The 19,927-nt window shown below is 60.9% G+C and overlaps 1 protein-coding gene across 1 annotated transcript in view; it reads left to right on the top strand.

Moving 5' to 3' along the window:
- The first annotated feature begins 3,803 nt into the window (after positions 1–3,803).
- GCK (glucokinase) overlaps positions 3,804–19,927 on the top strand; it is a 34,996-nt gene continuing 18,872 nt past the window's right edge. The window contains exon 1 of the mRNA XM_047695802.1: positions 3,804–5,463. Within this exon, the coding sequence (XP_047551758.1) occupies positions 5,275–5,463 (189 nt within the window). The 5' untranslated portion in view covers positions 3,804–5,274. The remainder of the gene's footprint in view (positions 5,464–19,927) is intronic.

The following is a 19,927-nucleotide window of genomic DNA, read 5'->3' as shown; positions in this document are numbered from 1 at the left end:
TTGAGTAAAACTTGCATGCTTCTCTCCTGCTGACGGCAGCTTGGTTCTTAGGCACAGCTGGGGACCCGAAGAGGGCAGAGAATGTGTCCTCCTGGTCACCTTCTTGGTACTTCCCCAGCCGAAGGAGCACAGATTTGATGCTAGAAGCCAGCCATGGCCCCCAGGAGCACTGCTCACTACCACAACCCTCCCCGCAGATTCCCCAGGCCACCACCAGCCTGGACAGAACAGGAGGTGTCGGAGCAGGAGAGGAGGGACATACTACTAGAAGGTTCACTTGGAGGCCGGCACTGGCCAGGAAGGGACCACAGCCAGGGAAGACCAGAGGCATGTGAGCTAGCTGGGAAAGACCCCTCAGAACTGCCTCCCTTTTAGGGGCTCCTCAGAAGCTCTAGTTGTACCCTGAGACCCCTCCCCAGCTCAGGCACTAGGGATGGATGTGTAGCCCAGGCTGGACACGTGGTCATGCCAAAGGTCATGTCTAAAGGCCAGGGCCTTGACGTTCTGAGGGGCTGCCCTGCACAGGAAGGAGGAGAAAGTCTGCAGAGAAGGAAGGGGACCAAGGGGTAGGGAGAGCCCTGCAAGGCCAGAATCTGGGCCTCACAGCAGCTGGTCTCCAGGACTCCCAGTAATAAAAAGTAGGATGGGAGTTACCACAAAGGAGAAGTGGTCAGGAAGGATCTGAAAAGCAGAGGGGCTGAGCTCCCCCTTCCTTGAGCTCCACAAGCTCCAACACATGCTGCCAGGGGCCCCCCTGAGGCCCTCTCCCGCCCCCATCCCCCCTGTGAACCCCGCCCTCTAGCCATCCCCTGCCCCTCCGAAACACCCTTCCATTTAGCCCTCCGGAGACCCCATGTGAGTCCCTTGGTGAACCCCAGCACTTTCTTCTGGGTCTCCCTCCAAGCCTGCCTCACAACCCCCCAGCCCCCTTGCGCCTCACTGTGAAAACCTCGCCTAATCCTCCTTCCCAGCCAGCCCTCCTCCCCAGCTGTGCCTAAAGTGCCCCCACCCCTGAGGGCTCCCTGGCCTTCCCCGTCCCCTTGAGCACCCCTCTGAGTGCCCCCACCCTCCCCCACACTGATCACGCCCCCCTCCTCAGCCCCCCTCTGAGCGCCCCCGCCCTCCCCCTCCGCTGAGCACCTCCTCCCCCGAACCCCCCACTGGGTGCCCCAGCCCTCCCCGAGGCTGGTCACCCGCTTCCCTGTGCCCCCCTCGCAGCGGCCCCAGCCCGCCGCTAGCACGTGGGCACCCAGAGATCTCAGCAATTGGTTTTCAGGTTGGCACGTGACCCGAGGCTCAGCCAATCCACGCAGCCCGCGCGGTGGGCCGTCCAATCCGAGCAGAGCGGAGGACGCGGTGGCGTTCGCGCCGGGAGAAGCGCCGCGGTCCGCGGGAAGTCCAGGGCGGACGGTGGTGGCGGCTTCCGGCGGAACGTGCAGGGTAGCACCGCGTGGCCGAGTGAATGCCGGGCAAACCCTCCGCCGGCGAAGAGCCGCAGCCGCGCAGAACCAGCGGGAGATGCTGCCCAGCCCGGGAGGGGCGCGGGGAGCCCCGGGATCCCAGGAGAGCCCCCCAGCCCCGTTCCGCTCCCGCTCCTGGCGGCGCCTCCGTCTGCCTCCCGCCCGCCCCCCGGAAGGAGGGCGCAGGATCAGCGCGGGTCGGGGCAGTGGGTGGCTCCGAGGTTCCGCCGCCCGTAGGATCCGCAGAGGGCGAGGTCCCTCCCGGAGGCCGCCCCAGGGGACGGCTGGGGGCTGCGAGCAGAGGCCCGCGCTGTGCCTGCTCCCTCCGGCCTGCGGCGCGTCCGTCCAGCCGCCCGGTCGCAGTGACCTCCCGCGCGGGGACCAGCCACAGACCGCGCGCCTGCCGCCGGCCCGCCCGAAACTGCCCGCGCCCCAGCTCGCTCCCCGAGCGGCAGGCTCCGTGCCTCGCGCGGGCGGTGTAAGGACAGGCGCCCCTCGTGCAGCCCGCACCTTCCTCGGGGGCGACTCTCACGGACGGGGAGAACGTTCATCCGGAGGTCGGGCGGGGGACCAGGACGAGTTTCTGAGCGAGGACGCTCGGCGCGCAGACGCAGACGGCTGCCCGCGACTGTGCCTCCTGCACTGCCGCCCAGAGGCACTGCGGCCCAGAAAGCAAGGCAGGTTGCGTGCGGAAGGCTGAGTCCCGCCGAGTTATCGCAGAGGAGAGGCGTGTGGTAAAGAAGGGGCGGGAGGGACACCCATCCTGTTTGTGAGCAAGTTCCAGCCGCGCCAGCTCGCAGTGTGCGTGGCTGCGGCGGAGCTGGGAGAGGAAGGAAGCCACAGGATGGGGAAGGAAAGGGTCGGGAAGCAGAGCGGAGTTTTACTAAAGTGAGGAGGGGCCGGTCAGAAGAGACAAAGGCTTGGAAGGGCCAGCGTGTGGGCTCCTATGGCTGTTTTCCGTGGCGTGGGTCCCAGGGTTGCGACATTCCAGCGACAGGCCTGGATTGTATAATCGTTAGCCAGCGGAGCACTGTGCTCTCTCTGCAAGCATTTGGAATGCCTGCAAGGGGCAAGAAACCACGTCATCATTTCTGCACTGGAGACAGAGGTCAGATAAGGACAGACGGCTGCTTTCTGCACAAGCCCAGCAAGATGACAGATGGAGCTCCCCGGCAGCACACCGTAACCACAAACTGACTGCCAGACGGGTGCACGGCGGTGGTCCCTGGGTGGTCCGTGGTTGGGGCTGTCTCACAGGACCCCAGGATGTCCTAGGTCCATCCACCCGTCGCCCATGTCTACCGACATGGGCCTAACAAATGGACAGACAGACGTCCTGCATGCCAGCAGAGCTGAGGCCAGGCAGAGTACGAGAGCCACGCTTACCTTCAGACAATTTGTTACTGATAGCAAAGAAAGAGCACCCAAAGGGGCCACCCCTTGTCCTATGCCCCGCCAAGGACAGCATCCAAACAAAAGGGGACAGTTGCCTGCTTCCCAAAATCACAGCATCTCTGCTCACTGTGAGCCCACTCCAGACAGCAGGCACACCCCACAGGGCACGGGCAGAAAGCCTCACATCGCAGAACTGGAGACTAGGGGAAGGCCTCCTGACTGCCTCACAGGCAGATGGCGAGACAGCAGGATGTGGTCTCTGAGCTGGTCGCCAGTCTGTCCTCTGGTCCCAGAGGAGCACAGTTATGTGACAAGGTCAGCTTAGCTGTGGTTCCAGACCTGACTTCATAGCCGGTGGCTACTCCTGCAAGATGACCAGAGCCAAGCCATTCCCTTACAATAAAGAACCCGAACACTGGGGACCCGCACTGTGCAGCCAACAGGACCCATCAGTGGAAAAATGATCACCCACCCAACAGATAGACACGCTACCTCACACCACACATGAAAACAATTTGCAGAAGGACCAAAGTGCTGAACAGGAAAAATGAAAAAAAAAGAAAAATATTAGAAGGCAATGTGGGAAAGCATTTTTCCAATTGGGGATGGGAAACGTTTTTCTTAATAAGACACGAGTCTCAAAACAAGAAAGCCAAGAATGAAATTCGTAAGAAGGACACACGTCCACGTGAGGAAGACCCTCAAGTCTGAGCTTAGGATAGACTTCGGGAGACACCACATGGATTTGACAAGGGATTAGTAGGTATTACAAATGGAACATACAGGGGCGCCTGGGTGGCTCAGTGGGTTAAAGCCTCTGCCTTCGGTTCAGGTCATGATCCCAGGATCCTGGGATCGAGCCCCGCATCGGGCTGTGCTCAGCGGGGAGCCTATCCCCCCACCACCACCTACTTGTGATCTATGTCTGTCAAATAAGTAAATAAAATCTTAAAAAAAAAACACAAATGGAACATACAAAACCCATCCTACAAATTGAAAAATAAAAGACGATTCCATAACAAAATGGTTAAAAAGTATAAACAAATCATCCTTAGAGAAAAATGCAAATAACCAGGGAGCAGATGGAAAGGACACAGCGCTTTGAACGACAATGAGATGACAGACAGTTCAACCCAAAACTGCCGAGGTTTACAGTCTCAAGTATGGGCCGGCTAGGAGCCCAGCTCCTGATGTCGGGGGGAGGGCTAATGAGTTGGAGCCATCGAGGGAGCCTATACTCTCGGCTGCCTGAGTGGAGGGTGTGCAGAGCGCTTCATCTGGCAGTTCAGCCTCTAGGAATCATCTGGAAGAAACACGTGCATGTGGCCCAGATGACCATCGGGAGGACACTGGCTTGAAATGGGACCGCACACACATCTGGAGAGTCTCACTGGTCACTGCTTCTCGCTCCCTCTGCTGGACCCCGGGCTTGGTCCTGACCCTGCTTGGCTCTGTTCCCACACTCTCTCCTGCAGCAGACCCTGGCCAGGCCTGTGCTCCCCGTGTGCCGGCGCTGAGACGCGCTGTGGTGACGCAGCATGCCAGACTTCAGAAGCTGAGGCCAGAGACTCTGGTTGAGATGGTCCTTGGTCTCCCACCATTTGCTCCCGATGGCTGATCTAGCACCTGGCCTCCGCTGGGTTCCTGGGGTGCCAGTGGGTGTGCACGTGTCCTGAGTTGGGGCCCCAGGGCCCCAGGGGCTCTGTTCTGTGCGGGCCAACGTTCTGGCTCAGGTTGGCAGGGAGGGCAGCCCAGAGCTTACAGGTGGCCAAGCCGCCAGTACCCTTTCCTCTAGATTCCACACTCACAGGGGCCTCTGCTCCTTAGGACGTGACTTCAGAAGACCCCGTGACCCTGCCCTGGGAACTGGACAGCTGGCAAAGTCCATGGTGACAGGGCGATTGGGCCGTCACTATGGTGATGGGGATGGAGGCCTTTGCCATCAGCCCAGTTTTCTGCATGGCAGCTCTAATGACAGGATGGTTAGCCGTGCAGAGGCCGGAGGCCGCCAGCGCAGGGGCCCTGCTCCTGGTTGCCATGGCAGCGCAGGCCCTGTTGGGGAGCACAGAAGGCCCTGTGGGGGGACTCCCCACTCCACACCTGGTTGGAGCAGGAAGTGGTGGGTGGCCCGGAGCCCGGGGAAAGCAGGTTGGGGTGTGAGGGGGACACAGTCACCAACAACCTAACTACATAAGAGTTGTCCCTGGCCACGGGAGGGGAGCAGACCCTTTCTGCTGAGTCTGTCCAGCGGACACTGTGCCCCATAGCACGGCACAGCCCGGAGAGAAGGCTGACCGGCTCTGGCTAGCCCCGGCCTCCAGCAGTGGCCGGACGGGCCTTGGTGGGGAAGGGTCCCAGCTGCGTCCCTGAAGAGAAGCCTCACCGGCTTGCTGGTCAACAATGAAAAGGAGGAAACTCTATGCCTGAAGCTCAAGCCAGAAGCCAGTGGCGAGGTGGGCCAGAGGCTTCCTTCGGATCCTTCCTTGGCTTGGGGTCTTTCTGCTTCGGAAGCTGTCGGGGAACGCTGAGGGGTCCCAGCTCACCTGAGCGGGCCGCTGCACAAATGCTGGATGACAGAGCCAGGATGGACGTCACCAAGAAGGAAAAGGTAACGCACCCGCTCGTGGGCTTCCTCAGAAGTGCAGGCTGTGGTCTGCTCAGCACGGACGAGCCCAGGCTTCCCAGAGTCAGACTCTGTGCACAAGCCCCTTAGGGAGGGTGCACGGGGGAGGGAGCCCAGGGCGCGGAAACCTGTCCGGCAGGGAGGCCCCTTCTTCCCAGGAGACCTGGGCCTTTCCTGCTGCTCAGGCTCCGGCCCTGTGACCTGGAAAGCAGGCTGCCAGAGGTCTGGCAAGCAACCGCTGGCTGGGGGGTCCGGGGAATGTGGAGCCCCAGCTCGGGGGTTGGGGACCTGGGGTCTCGGGGCAGAACCATGAGGCAGCCCTCAACGGGAACTGTGACAGGCTCGAGACACCACACTTCTTCCCAGAAATCCCTCCAGAAGGAGGACCGTGGCTTCTGGCAAGGAGCAGAGAACATAGTTTTTCCACGACAGAGAAATCCACACGTCTTTACAGCCAGCCCTGTGCCCAGGCAGTGAGCAAGGAGACAGAGCTGGTGCCAAGGGCGGGGGGAGTGGGGTGTGGGTCACGCCTGCAGCCCCGGGCCAGGGACCCAGGCAGATCCAGGGAGGTCGGGGAGAGGGCCGGGATCCAGTCCCTTTGGCACGGTCTCCTCCTCACATGTCTTCACTTCTCCTTCTGTGACTTGACGAGGTCGGCACAAACACAGAGCTGGTTCTGCTCCCGGCGGGGCTGATGCTGTTGGAGGAAAAACAACCGACCCGAGCCAGGGCATCTGCAGCCAGGGTCAGGGAGATGGGCCCAGGCCTCAACCAAGTCCCACATCTGCTGGTGGGGTGGCTAGAGTCTGGATGAGAAACCCTGCTCAAGGGAGGCCCCTGGGAGGCTACCTGGGAAGAAGGGAGGTGGCGTCTCGGTGACTTTGAGTGTCAGGGTCTGGGGCCTGCTATATGGAGCTGGCTCGGGGACCCCGTTTGCAGACTCGGGGCTGGTCCTCCCCCTGCCCGTCTGAGCCAGTGGACATGGTGCCCCCCAGGTGACGGGCTGCTGGTCCCAGGCCGGGAGCCAGGGCCGGCAACAGAGCCCCAGGCCAAGCGCCGAGGGAGGCATCAAAAACACTGGTCATCAAGATAAATGATATTTTCATGCAAATTCTAAAGAATCGAATTCCTGCAAAAAAGTGGGAAGAACAAAATACAAAGGTGTCAGAAGAGGCAGCATGAGTATCGAGCTTCCCAGCCTCGTGCACTGTCCTCTACCATCGGTGAGCCAGGCGGCCGCGGCCGTGCAGGGAGGCAAGGGGCTGGGCAGAAGACCCGCGTCTTGTTGTGGTGGGGAGGCTGGCCTGGGGTCAGGTCCCCCCAAAGGAGCTGAGGTTTGGCTCCAGCCCTGCGTCCCCCCACCCTACTCCATGCCCCTGTTTGCCCTGGAGCACACGTCCGAAGGGGACCCGAAGGGTTCAGTGTGGCTGTCTCTACCTCGGGCTCCCAGGACCAGAGCCTTCTGGCGGCTTCGCAGGGAACCCGGCTCTGCCCCCCTGCAGCTTGCAGGGGGGCTCTGGTGCCTGTGTAGACCTCCCGACCCTCACGGGCAGTCACCCCTCCGCCGTCACCCCCTCCTCATGGCCTGGCCTTCCCGGTGCCTCTGTTGGCCCCTGGGGGCAGGCAGGACTGCGTCTCCCTGTGCCCCCAGCCCAGCCCGGGACCACCTGCACACCCTGTGGCAGGTGCCTTCCTTTGGCCTGGAGCCACCCCTGGGAACCCCCTTGGAAGCATCCATGCGCGACTCCCTCCCTCCTCTGTGCTGGTCCACACTCTGCGGGGCAGGAAGGAGGGGGCTCCACAGGCACGCAGGATGACTCTGGGGAGCACTTTCCCTGAAGAAAGCTGGCTTTCTTCCCCCCTGGCTGGGGGAGCCAGAACCTCATGTCATCCACTGAGGGGTTTCAACAACCCGGTTTCTTAAAAGCTCCAGAGAGAGGCTTAGGTCGGCGCCCGCGGGGTCAGGCTCCTTCCCCGGCAGAGAGACAGGAGCTCTGGTGTCCTCCTCTCAGGGCCCCCCCTCGTGACCCCATCCAGCCCTCGTCGCCTCCGAAAGGCCGGCCTCCTCACCGTCACGCTGCGGGGTAGGGCTTCTGACGTGAATTCGGGGACACAAAATTCAGTTCTGTGTTCTGTACAGCAGAGCCCCCCAGAATTCAGGCCTTCCAGCTGCCAGGGGTCGATGCCCTGTGGAAGGAGCAGCGCAGAAGTAGGGTGAGGCTGTGCGGGGCCCCTCAGCCAGGAGCCACTGGCTATGCACGCAGCCCCGCTGTCCCCTCCAGGGGCCAGCAGGATGAGGAGGGGGTGTGGGGGGCTGGCTGGAGAGGTCCAGAGGACAAGCACCTGGCCCGAGTCCCCGCCCTTTGGTCAGAGCAGCGGTGGGAGGCAGCAGTGTCTGGGGCAACTTGGGGCAGGAGCAGGCCGCGGGGACCAGCACCTGGCCAGGCCCACGTCTACTCCTGTGGCAGCAGGACTGGGACAGAGAGGGACTGGGACAGAGAGGCACAGGCTGCCTTCCCTGTGCTTCTGCAGAACTGGCCCAAAGTGGGACAGAGCCGGACAGAGCGGGACAGAGTCGGACAGAGGGTGACAGAGTCGGACAGAGAGGGACAGAACTGGACAGAGCAGGACAGACCCAGATTTAGAGGCCTGGCCGTGAGTTCTTCCCTAAGTAGTGGGCCCAGAGGTGGCCCCCGCAAGGGCTCCCGTGAGGCCTGCTGTGGCTGAGTGGCTCTGGTCTGGCCTGCCAAAGGGGTCAGAGTAGCGTGTGTCCAGTAGGATGGGCGTGGAGACTTCTCAGAGGTGTGGCCAGAGATAGGTCAGCTGGGGACTCTCAGGGAACCGGGAGCTCCGGAGGCAGGTGCGGTCTGAGATGCCTCAAGACTCTGGGTGCTCCTGACAGTGCCGTCCAGGAAGGGGGGGCCTCTCCCTCCAGCTGTGGTGCTGCCAGCCTGCCCAGGCGGGTCACTGACTGCCCCACAGGGCGGGGGCGACAGCCAGGTGTCCGTGCTTCCTGCCTGGGAGGCCCAGCAGACCCCTACTTTGTCCCAGAGAAAATTAAAGCCCAGTGCTGCCCCAGAGCTGACCTGAGCCGGGAGTCTGGGGCTGAAGGACCCCGTCCGCACATCCCACGGCCACTTTCTCCTCCCAGCCCTGCCCCGCTGCTGAGGCGGCTTGCAGGCCTCAGTCTCCAACCTGCTCCCCTGGCTCCAGCAGGGAGGCCTTCCCCAGCCTGCAGAGCCCTCCAGACCTCAGTCCCCCCTGTGTAAAGGGCCCCCAGGGCTATGTGCCCGTGTGAGCCCCCAGCACACCTCCTTGGGGAGCTCACAGGCCCGAGCAGGGCGGGAGCCTTGTGCCACATCACGTGCACCCCTTCCGGAATCGCCTCGCTTCCCCGACGAACAGAGGTTCCAATGGTCCTGCAAGCGTCCCTGTGAGGGAAGGCATGCGTGCCCCCCACCCCCATGACACAGTCTTTCCAGAGGACGCAGGATCCGCACACAGGGCTGGTTACCTTGCCAAGAATGACATCATTTACCCACAGACGGGCTCCCCACAGCCTGCGGAGGGCCCGGCCCAGAGCCTGCAGGGGGATGCTCGGTCTGGCACACGCATCGAGGCGGGCATGCAGGGGGCAGGGCCAGCCTCCCCCACCCCCGCCCCCTCTCTGGCCCCTGCAGCCCCCAGGCTCACCTGGGGGCACGGTGCCCGCAGACACACTCCGGAGAACTGCGGTGCGCGGCTGTAAAGAAGTCCTATGGAACAAGCGACAGCTGGCTGTTAGAGGAGCACCCGAGAGGCCCACCCGTGGCCGGTGACGAAGAAAGGCTGGGTGTTCCCGTGACGACAGACACATGCTCAACCCCCCACAGGCCATCAGCTGTTCACTGCTTAGAAACAACAGCATCGCGTGAGCAAACGTCAGCAGGCTGGGCGCTGGGTTCCCAATAGCCGGGGAGTGTCCTGAGCTCAGCAAACCTCTGTCCTCTGTGACCCCGCCCCTGCCCCCTCTAAGCCCCCCTTCGCACATCCTGGGGGGCGGACAGCAGGGTCTCCCAAGCCTCCGCTAGGCCTCAGGCTCGGAGGTGTGCGCTGGGGGGCGGCCGCCTGTGCAGGGAGCATGGTGGACACCCCGCCCTGCGGTCCCCGGACCGGCACAACTCAGTGGAATGCTTCCCCAGAGAGTGGGTGGCCGCCACATGCGCCCTTTCCCTGGAACTCCAGGTCCAGCAGGTCCGGTGCCGCCAGAGAGCTGTGGAAGTGGCCTCTGGGTCCACGTGGCTGGGCATTGGCCTCACCCAGCAGAGATCCAAACGGACTTGCTCTTTTTAGGAACAGGTGTAACAGGCTTCAAGGTACAGCCCGGTCTCCGGGAGACAAGCCCCGGACCAGCAGTTCTGGAACAGCCAGGGCCTCTGTTGTGACCGGTAGTGAGGTGAGGGCACCGGACCGCGCTGTCAGGGCTTGGGAGAGATGGGGCCGCTGTAGGAATTCCCAGCACGAAGGTTTCGCTGCAGGGCATTGGGTGCTTAAAGGAGCAGAGCCAGGGGCCATGCCGTCACTCCCACAGCCGCGTCCCAGGGCCGGGGTCCCAGGGCCAGACCTGGTCGGTGCACAAGGGTCAGTATCCCGTGTCTGTTTCAGGCCAGGCTCCCCGGATGTGGAGGCGGAGAGTGGGATTCTGGGAGAGTGGCTTACGGAGGGAGTGCTCTCTGCAGAGCTTGGGAGGCAGCGCAGGGCCGAACAGGGGAGGGCCACACCGGCTGTGGCCCAGGATTGTGGGGACACCTACAGTGGAGGCTCGGTGAGGTGGGCTACAGCCCCCTCGTCTGCAGGTGGTCCCAAGGCTGGATGTGATACTCCTCCCGCCCTGAGCCCGGGGTGTGCACGTGGACTCCGTGCCTGCGCCACGCTTACTCCTTAGGAGGGTGCTGGGCAAACCCAAGCTGACCTGGGGAACCGCCTGCATCCCCTCCACCCGGGCACTTGTGACCTCTTCTGTGGCCCCTGGCTCCTGGCGGTGGCGGCCCCAGCTTATGGTCTGGTGCCTGAGGGCTGTTCCTCACTCTGCCTGTGGGTCCATGGACACCTTTCCTTCGACCACGTCTCTCTGCACACAAAGTGAATAACTGCGTGCCGTGTCCAGAATGCTGACCCTCTGGAGAGTCTGTCCTCCCATGGTCCCCGGGGCCTTCCCAGAGTGGGGCTCTTGCGCGTTTCCAGCTTGCACCGACGGTGAATGGACCTGGCCACGAGCCAGCAGGTGCCGGGTTCCGCACGCCTCCGGCAGCCGGGCACAGAGATCCCTGCTGCGAGGGACGCGGCTCTGAGCCCAGGGAGAGGCACGGGGCCTCTCTGCAAGGCACTAGGTGACGGCAGGTCTGTGACACCGTTCCTGCAGCTGACCTGAACTCAGATTCCAGACGAGCTGCCTCTGTCTAAGGGGGGACGCCCTCTGGGCCCCTGGTCTGATGACTCCGTGGGCCCCCTGGCACCCAGCTCGTGCCAGGTCGTTCTGACCACACAGGCGCTTGGTGTCCCGCGGTCAGCTGCTCCTTCTCCCCCAGGGCCCAGTGGCGTGTGGCTGTGGTTGGTTCTCTACTGAGGTGCGTGGTCCCGTTCTGCTCTCTGACCCTCCCCTCTCGGGCCCTGACCGCATTCTGCTCTGTGTCCCATCTCAGAGCAAACCTGCCGCTCACAGGGCCTCCCAGTTGCGGCCGGCTGTGGCATCATCGGGACCCGACGCAGACCCCTTTCTTGCTCTGGCTGTGCTTGAACCGTCGGCCTCTGTTCCGTCCGGCAAGGCAGCTGGGCGGCTGTTGACAAGTGCACAGTAGACGGCCTCCCCCATCTGAGGAGGCCATGCGACGAGGTGCACCTTCTCTGCTGACAGACGGTGGCACCTTCTCTGCTGACAGACGGTGGCACTTTGAAGTGATTGTCCTGGCATGTCCCAGACCGCTGGGTCCCCCCAGATGTCACTGCCGTGGCAGGCCCCTGACCTCTGCTAGAGAGCATGGGTCGCCTCCACATACCCAGGCTCCTGTCCCTCTTGGCTCCGCTGCGTCCAGCCCCAGGCGTTATATGGCAACGCTGAGAGCCCAGGTCTCATGTGAGCGCAGCCCTCCCTGTTCTTCCTCCCTGAGGCGTCTGCTCTGGAAGGAGCTGTGTCCAAGGCAGCTGGAATTGTCTATGTGGCCTGCCGTCCTCCATCCTGGTCCCATCGGCATGCGTGGGGACCAGACTGGAGACTTTCACGGTGACAGGCTGCGACCTTCAGGTCTCTAAGAAGGCAACAGTTTCTGTCGTTCTTCTCAGGACTGATGCTTTTCTTCTGGCTGGTGGGTGTGTGCATCGGTGTGTGTGTGCGAGTGCGTGCATGGGGGTGAGCGCCTTGTGAGGGTGTGTGCATGCACAGGTGGGCAGGTGAGTGCGTGTGCACGTGTGAGTGGGGATGAGTGGCATGTGAGGGTGTGTGTGCACGTGACTGTGCGTGCAGGGGTGCGTGTGCAGCAGTTTCGGGGACTTGCACTTGGCTGTTCCTGTTACAAATCCTATAGGTCCATGGACCATGTGATGGTTCTTCCAGCAGCAGTAAATCCACTCCGGCCGCAGAGCTGGGACCTCTGGGGGGTCCAGGGAACGAGCAGAACTGGTGGGAGGCAGACGGAGGCCACCTCACCCCAACATGTCGCTGTGCTGACCGGGGGGCCACGATGGCCCTCCGGGACCCAGAGTCAGTGTCCGTTTTCATGGAATGGCCACCAGAATCTCTGAGTGTCACTCTTGCCCCAGCGTAGCCCACAACAGGCACACTCGCTTCGGTGGACGTGACGCATTATTGTGGAGATTTTTGGAAACCCAAGGTGTGTGGCGATTCCATTCAAGCAGGTCTCCTGGCAGCATTTTTCCCAACAGCACGTGCTCACGTCACGTTTCTGGGTCACAGCCTAGTAATTGTTGTGATATTCAAACTGTTTGGTGATTAACGTGTCCGTGTGGTGATCTGTGACCAGGGCTCCTTGACGTTCGTGTCGTAACTGTAAACCGTGCCCATGTAAGACGGCGAACCCGGTCCCCAACCGCGTTCTGCCCACTCCAGCCACCGCCATCGCTCTCCCCCGCCTCGGGCCTCCCTGTTCCCTGAGACGTGAGACTGAAATGAGACCAATTAATTGCCCTACAGTGGCCCCTACTTGTACAAGGAAGAGGCAGGCGTCTCTCCTCTAACTCAGAAGCTAGAAATGAGGGGTACCTGGGTGGCTCAGTGGGTTAAAGTCTCTGCCTTTGGCTCAGGTCATGATCCCAGGGTCCTGGGATCGAGCCCCAAATTGGGCTCTCTGCTCAGCGGGGAGTCTGCTTCCTCCTCTCTCTCTGCCTGCCTCTCTGCCTACTTGTGACTTCTGTCTGTCAAATAAATAAATAAAATCTTAAAAAAAAAAAAAAGAAGCTAGAAACGATTGAGCTTAGTGAGGAAGGCGGGTCGAAAGCTGAGATCGTCCCAAAGCGAGGCCTTGTGCACCAAACTGTGTGCCAACTTGGGAAGGCAGAGAGGAGTTCTTGAAGGACCTCACACATCCACTCCGGGAAGCACAGGGCTGGTGAGGAGCAGAACAGCCTGGGTCATCGGGATGGATGACCAAGCCGGCCACAGCACCCCTGGCCACCAAGGCCTCACCCAAAGCAAGGCCCCGACTTCCCGCGGTTCTGTGAAGGCAGAGAGAGGTAAGGAGGCTGCAGAGGAAAAGCTGGGAGCCCACAGAGGCGGGTTCATGCGGTTTAAGAAAAGAAGCATCTCACGGGGGAGCAGCTGGGGCTGATGGAGAAGCGGCAGCAAGTCAGCAGATCTGGCCGAGTCAGGAAGGTGACTATGTCCAGCAACAGATGCTCAGTGTAGATGGGACGGCCTTCTGCCAGGAGCAGATGCCGGCTAGGATTTTCACAGCCAGAGACGGGAGGTCAGTGTCTGGCTTCAATGCTCAAGGCACAGGCTGACTCCTGGAGGGGTGAATGCCGCTGGGACTTCAAGTTGAAGCCATTGTTTGTGGGCCGTTCCGACAGTCCTAGCTCCCTTAAAATCATGTCCAGTGTCCTGCTCCTGTGCTCTAGAAGTGGAACCCCAAAGCACATCTGTTGGCAACACGGCCGACTGCGTACTTCAGCCCACCATGGGGATCCACGTATGGCTCGGGAAGAAAGGATTCCTTTCCAAACAGCAGCGCTCACTGACGAGGTAGCTGGTCACCTAACAGCTTCGCCGGACACGGACGTCGAGATGGATGTTGGCTTCGTGCCTGATGCGACATGCATTCCACAGCCTGTGGCGCCGGGAGTCGCCCGGCCTTCTGCATCTTATTATTCCGAAATACAGCTTGTAAGGCCATCGCTAACCGCAGGCAGGAACTCCTCCGAGGTTATCTGGGAAAAGTACATCAAAAGCCTCCGGAAAGGATTCACCACTCTAGACACCATGATAAACAGTCATGATTTATGGCCAAAGGTCAAGATACCAGCATTCACAGGAATTCGGAGGGAGGTGATTCCAGCGCCCACGGAAGACCTGGAGGGGCTCCGGACTGGCGGGGGGGCGGGTGGTCCCTGCAGGGGTGATGGGAGCAGCGGCAGACCTAGTGTGGGAAGGGTGCCTGGAGACGCAGCTGCATCTCGGGGACGAGCCAAGAACCTGTGTCTTGGGACGGACCCCGCTCCTGGTGAAGACGCCGGGAAGGCTGTTGGGGTGTCAGCGAAGGATCTGGAGTCTCGCAGGAGCTGAGGGGACAGAGCAGCAGCAGGGCTGGAGAGGACGGACTCCAGAGCTGACGGAAGTTCTCTTGTGGGTGAAATGCGGTCAGATGGCATCGCGGGCTACAGAGACGATGCTCGTGCCGGGGAGACCCGAGCAGCGCGGCTAGGCCCGCTGCTGTCTTTGCTCAGCCACGGCCGCAGCCTCCCCGCCCTGCAGCCGCCGCCGGCCTGAGGAGCCTGTGGCCACCGACATCAGGGCAAACCCTGTACCAGCAAGAAGACTTGGACTGTCTGGGAGCTCAGATGATGGGCAGCCCATTTTAGCAATACAGTATTTTTTTCAAGATTTATTTCAAGAGAGACGGGGTGGGGGGAGAGACAGAGGCGGTTCCCGAGCTCACACCGACCTCTGCATGGGGTTCGAGGGAGAGGAGGCGTCCCTCCCGCAGCAAAGCCATTCTGTGAGACCAGAGGACGCTTGGCAACCCGCAGTTCAGAACCCTCAACGCGCAGAAAACTGACCACGCGTGCCCCTCCACCTCCCCACTCAGCGGTGCCGTAGTGACACATCGGAGGGAGCACCAGCACGAAAACCAGACAGCGCTCCAGACCACGGCCTCCACCATCCCTGAACGCCAGTCCTGGACCATTTGCTGGCTCACTGCTGCCCTCCGCGTCCTCCTCTGGCCCCGCAGTGTGCCTCCCCACCAGCTCTCCAGCCCCATTGGCTCCTGGCTACAGGAGACAGACTCTGCCAGGCGACCGTCTCCTGACACTGGCTTTACATCCAGAGCCCTGAGCCTGCCATTTTTTCTTTTCAGTGCATCGTGCCTTATCAACAGCTCCTTGGCCACACAGTCCTTATGGCTGGTATCTCTCCCTGAGCCCTGGGTGCCCAACATCACGCGGGGGGCCTCCTCCCAGCAGCACCCACACATACCAGCAGGGATGGGGGGCTGCCCCTGCGGGCCCCGCCCTCCAGTCACCCTGCTGCAGGCAGCCGCCTCCGCAGCCCTGCCTGATTTCTAGGACCATCCTGGCCCTGAGAAGGGAGGTCTGGGGTGGGGGGCTGTGATGAGGCTTCTGGGGCCCCCTGTTTCATGAGGGAACATGGTCAGAGGGGGCCTGCACGGCGTGGGGCTGGATGAGACTGGGCCGGATTCCAGTCTGATCCCATGAGGAACTCTGGAGCCTGGACAGCATGGTGAGCGGTCCGTCCTGAGGCCGGCATGGACGTCGTGCCCCGTGCTAGTCAGTCGTCGGCTGGGGGTCCTGGGGAGGCAGGCCAGGGCCTCCAGCTTTGAGAAATAAAAGTTCAGAATGCCCAGCCACATCTGAATTCCGGAAAAACTAGAAAAGGTTCCCGTCTGTCCCCAAGATAGTGGGACACGGCACCTCCTTGGCCTACCCTAGAGGGCGCGACGGTCGCGTTGATTCTGGATGGGGGGGCTTCGCGAGGGAGGGGCTCCCGGCGGCTCCCAGTGAGGTGTGTTCCAGGAGGCGAGGCCGGCCAGCATCCCGGAGGGCGCTGTGGGCTTCCTGACATCTGGAGACTTGAGTGGAATTCTCAGGCGGACGTCATTTTCTTCACTGGGAGCAAGTGGTGTGCGCTCCCGCTGTTGTAAAGATCTGCCCCGCACGTTTCCAAGGTGGCCGCAAGGTCACGAGTGTGCTTCAGCAGCCGAGAGTAGGACACGTGTGCGGGGAGCCGTGTGCGCCCGCGATGGGCCGGCCGCGCTGTTTCCCTGGAGCGAGTCAGAGGGGAGAGCGGGGCGCTGGCCTCGACCCTTAGACACAGCCCATGCAGCCCGTTTCTAGTTCGGAGTGGGGGCGGCGTGTGCGGAGCCCCCACCAGACGTGGGCCGCATGGGCCGGACGATCAGGTCCCAGAAGTCTGGGTGGGAGGTGGGGGTCTGTTCTGCTCACCGTCTCTACTCAGGCCCCTTCCCCCGGACAGTCAGCTGCTGCCCGACTTCCCTCAGCTTGAGGCCGGTCCAGCTCCTGCCTCAGCCCCCCGGGGCTTTCTGGAGCCCGCCCGGTTGAAAGTAACCACCGGTCGTGCACCCCCATACCTTGCTCCCCACGTGCGACAGGGAGGAATGACTTGTGAGCCCCCATCCTTCAGGATGCACCCGATACCGGCTACCGTGGAGCTTAGCTGCAGCGCCTGGGATCTCAAGTAATAAACAGTCGGAGCCCGTGGCTCCCAGCCCCGTAGCCCAGCCCGATGCCAGCTCTGGGTGGGCCCCGCTGACGCTCCCCGCCACACCCTCACGGCTGCACGGTGTGGCCCAAGAGCAGCAACACCAACGGGCTGGGAGGCTCCGAAGCAAGGAGGGCGGGACTTCTGCCTGCACATCTGCTCGAGGGCCACCTCCTTGGCCTTTCACAGAAGAGGGTGTGCAACAGTGAACACTGAGGCTGGGCGGTCCGTCCCCCAGGGCTGGGTGCACTGCCCCCTGACCCAGGTGGAACGGGGGTCTCTGCACGAGAAGAAGGGGCAGGGGCTGTGGGGGCCAGAAAGAGCATCGCCCTCACCTCCACCCCCACCTGGGAGCACGGGCGGCCCAGGAGCATGCCCACCCTCTGGCCAGAGCCGAGGCTCGGGACACTGGGCCGATGGGACCAGACCCCATCGCTGGGACGGCTCCCAGGTCACTCTGGCCTCTAGCTGAGCAGTGCAAACCCTCTGGCGGCCAGGATGCCGTCGGGTCCCCGGGCTCCGGGCAGATGCCGTCTCGCTCTCCTGGGCACACTACCTTGTAAGAGCCCAAGAAGGCTGCTTGTGGTGCTGCTCTCCGGGGGGCATTTGGCCGTGGCCCGGGGAAGGGGAAGCCGGGCGCAGACGTGTGCCATGCCTGGATCTCTTGGCCCGGTGGACCCAGATGGCTCTGGCTCTGGCAAAGCTGGACTGAGGTTGGGACACTGCACCGGGTGGGGTGTCCTGGCTCACCTGACCCCTGTCGGGCCCAGCTCTGTCATCCTGGTAAGAGCAATCGTGCGGAACGGTGGGCTTTGTGAGGAGCAGGAGGGAGCAGCTCGGGTCTGCTTGATCTGTGCAGAAACAAAGTCTGTGGGAACGAACTTGTCTGAGGCCAGGTCACTAGCCGTGAGGGACTGGAACCATGCCTCCGAGGCAGGCTGGCTGTCCATCCCCCACCTACCTCCCACCCCTCCCCCAGACCCGGGCTCCGTGGGCCTTGCTCGCTGCTCTTCCTCCTGTGCCAGGGATAGGAGGATAAAACTCACAACTTCAACTGTACAGTCCAGGGAGTTTCGTCTGATGTAGACGACTGTCGTCCGCATCAAGGAAGAGAATCTTTCCATCTCCTGAAAGTCCCCTTGGCCCCACCTCCCTGCTATCAATCACCTCTCCCACACCCCGACCCTGGAAATCCCAGGTCTGCTTTCTGTCCCTTCGGTTTTGCTTCTTCTGTGTAAACGGAATAATTGAGAACTTCCTCATCTTGCCTTGGAAGAAACTGCCAAGCTGCTTTCCAGAGCGAGCTGTGCCCCTTTGTATTCCCACCAGCGATGTCTGAGGGCCCTGGTAGTTGCATATCCTCCTTGACTTGTGGTTTTGTCTGTCTTTAAATTTCATCCATTCTGGCCTGTGTGCAGGGGCATACCCTGTGGTTCGAATTTTCATTTCACTGACTGATTAATAATATATATATTTTTATATAATTTAGTATTCTTCAGTGAGTTTTTAAAAATTAGGTGTTGTCTTCTTGTTGAATTTCCAGAGATCTTTATATATTTTGGATACAAACCATTCAGTTAGACACTGTTTTGCCACAAGGTGAGAGTAACTCTACCAGGGTCCTATTAGGATCTTGGAAGCACGAACTGGGTTCACAGCCCTCTGCTCCCAACCCCTGCACGCTGGCAAGAACCCCTCGGCCATCATGGAGGCCTCCCTAAGCTGCTGCCCCAGCCGGCCCGTCCTGTCCCCTCTCCTCCAGAGGGAGGATGGCATAGTGAGTAGTAGGAGGCCTGGGTGACAGAACCTCGTGTTTGCAGGCTGCAGGAGGGATGGCGGACCTCTCTGGGGCTGGTGTCTGTGCCACTCATTCCATGCATGGTTGTGACCATCATGACTGTCCCCGCAGCCCTGTCCCTCCAGGGCTCTGCCTTGTGGCCTCCTTGCCTCTGGTCACTGTGCCGTCACCACAGACTGGTGAACACTCATCAGTGTCCCAGCACCAGATCCCTCGCACACAGCCCCTGCCCAACAGGTTTTGTCTACTTGTCAGCTCTATTAAGACCTGTCATGGGGGGGCGCCTGGGGGGCTCAGTCGGTGAGGCCTCTGCCTTCAGCTCAGGTCATGATCTCAGGGTCCTGGGATTGAGTTCCGCCTCAGGCTCCGTGCTTGGCGAGGAGTTTGCTTTTCCCTCTGCCCGCTGCACCCTCCACCGGCTTGTGCCTCTTTTTCTCCCAAACAAAAACAAAACCAAAAACACCCGACCTGTCATGGGCCAGACCTTGCATCAGACATTTCCACGTCTGTAGTTTTTAAAACTTGCTGGGTCTGGTGTTTCGTTAGGGGAAGGTTTTGACATCAGTTACGTTTCTTCTCCTTCTAATCCGCCTGGTCAGGCTTTTCTAGGTCTTCCTGAGTCAGTTCTGGTCATTTATATTCTTTTAAAAATCATCTGTTTTCTCCAGATTTTACAGGTGTATTGAAGCGAGTCTTCTGTATAATTGTAAAACTCTTCCAACTCCCGTTCTTGTCACTGAAGTTGTTCTTTGGTGCCTTTACCCTTGATCAGGTCAGCAAGTGTTTGCGGCTTTACTGTGCTTTTCCAAGAATTGGGTTTGGGGTTTGTCTGTCACGTTCGCCGTAGGCTTCCTTTGTACGTTTTCTGTATCCTGTGTTTCTGCTCTTACCATTATTGGTGCCTTAATTCTGATTTTCGTTAGGCTTACTTGGTTCTCTGAACGTGTGGGCATTCGGTACCCTGAGAAGCAAGCTGATTCTGTCCTTATTTTCTCTGTCTGTGCACGTGAGGGTAGGACAAGCTCCTCCGAGCCCCGCTCTGGCTGTCAGCCAGACGCTCGGTCCCCAGCGCACCCGCTCCCGGTTACTCATTTATAAAGGGTCACTAACCCCCCCAGATTGCCTGTTTCACCCAAAGGCTGTTTACAGCAGCCCCACTTGCTGCATGTGAGTTAGCTCAAGTCGCTTGAAATATGTGTTTCTCCGATTGCCTTTGACACTGCTGGTCCCTCTGTGGGGAACGTCCCTTTCTACCTGCCCCTTCTCCCTCACACACGGCGCTGTAGGAACGAGCCTCGGGAAGCCCCGTGCCGGGCGCCCGGAGCCCCATCAGTGTCCTGCATGGCCCCAAAGACACCCTCCTCGGCCCACATGAGCTTGTGCTGCTTGCTCGCCGGTGTCTCCTGCCAGATCGAAGTCCCGGAGAACTAACCACGAGTCCCTCCCGTGACCTGGGACAGACCTCAGGTACCCGGTAGGGTTAAATACACAAGGGTTTCAAGTCCCTTTCCAATCTCCGTTTTTGGTCGTTGACGCCATCCTTCTGGGGGCTAATTAGGGCATGCTTAATTGCTGTAACCAATGCACTGAAACAGGAACCGGGTCTGCTCTGCAGGGCTGCATTTCTCGCTCCCATGACAGCCAAGAGAAGGTGTCAGCCAGCTGGTGGGGTCTCGCCTCTCCTCCTTGTCTTTGTGCAGCCC

Source organism: Lutra lutra, chromosome 11 (assembly GCF_902655055.1).
Source record: "Lutra lutra chromosome 11, mLutLut1.2, whole genome shotgun sequence".
Lineage (NCBI taxonomy): Eukaryota > Metazoa > Chordata > Mammalia > Carnivora > Mustelidae > Lutra > Lutra lutra.
This window is presented reverse-complemented; position numbering and strand designations above follow the sequence as displayed.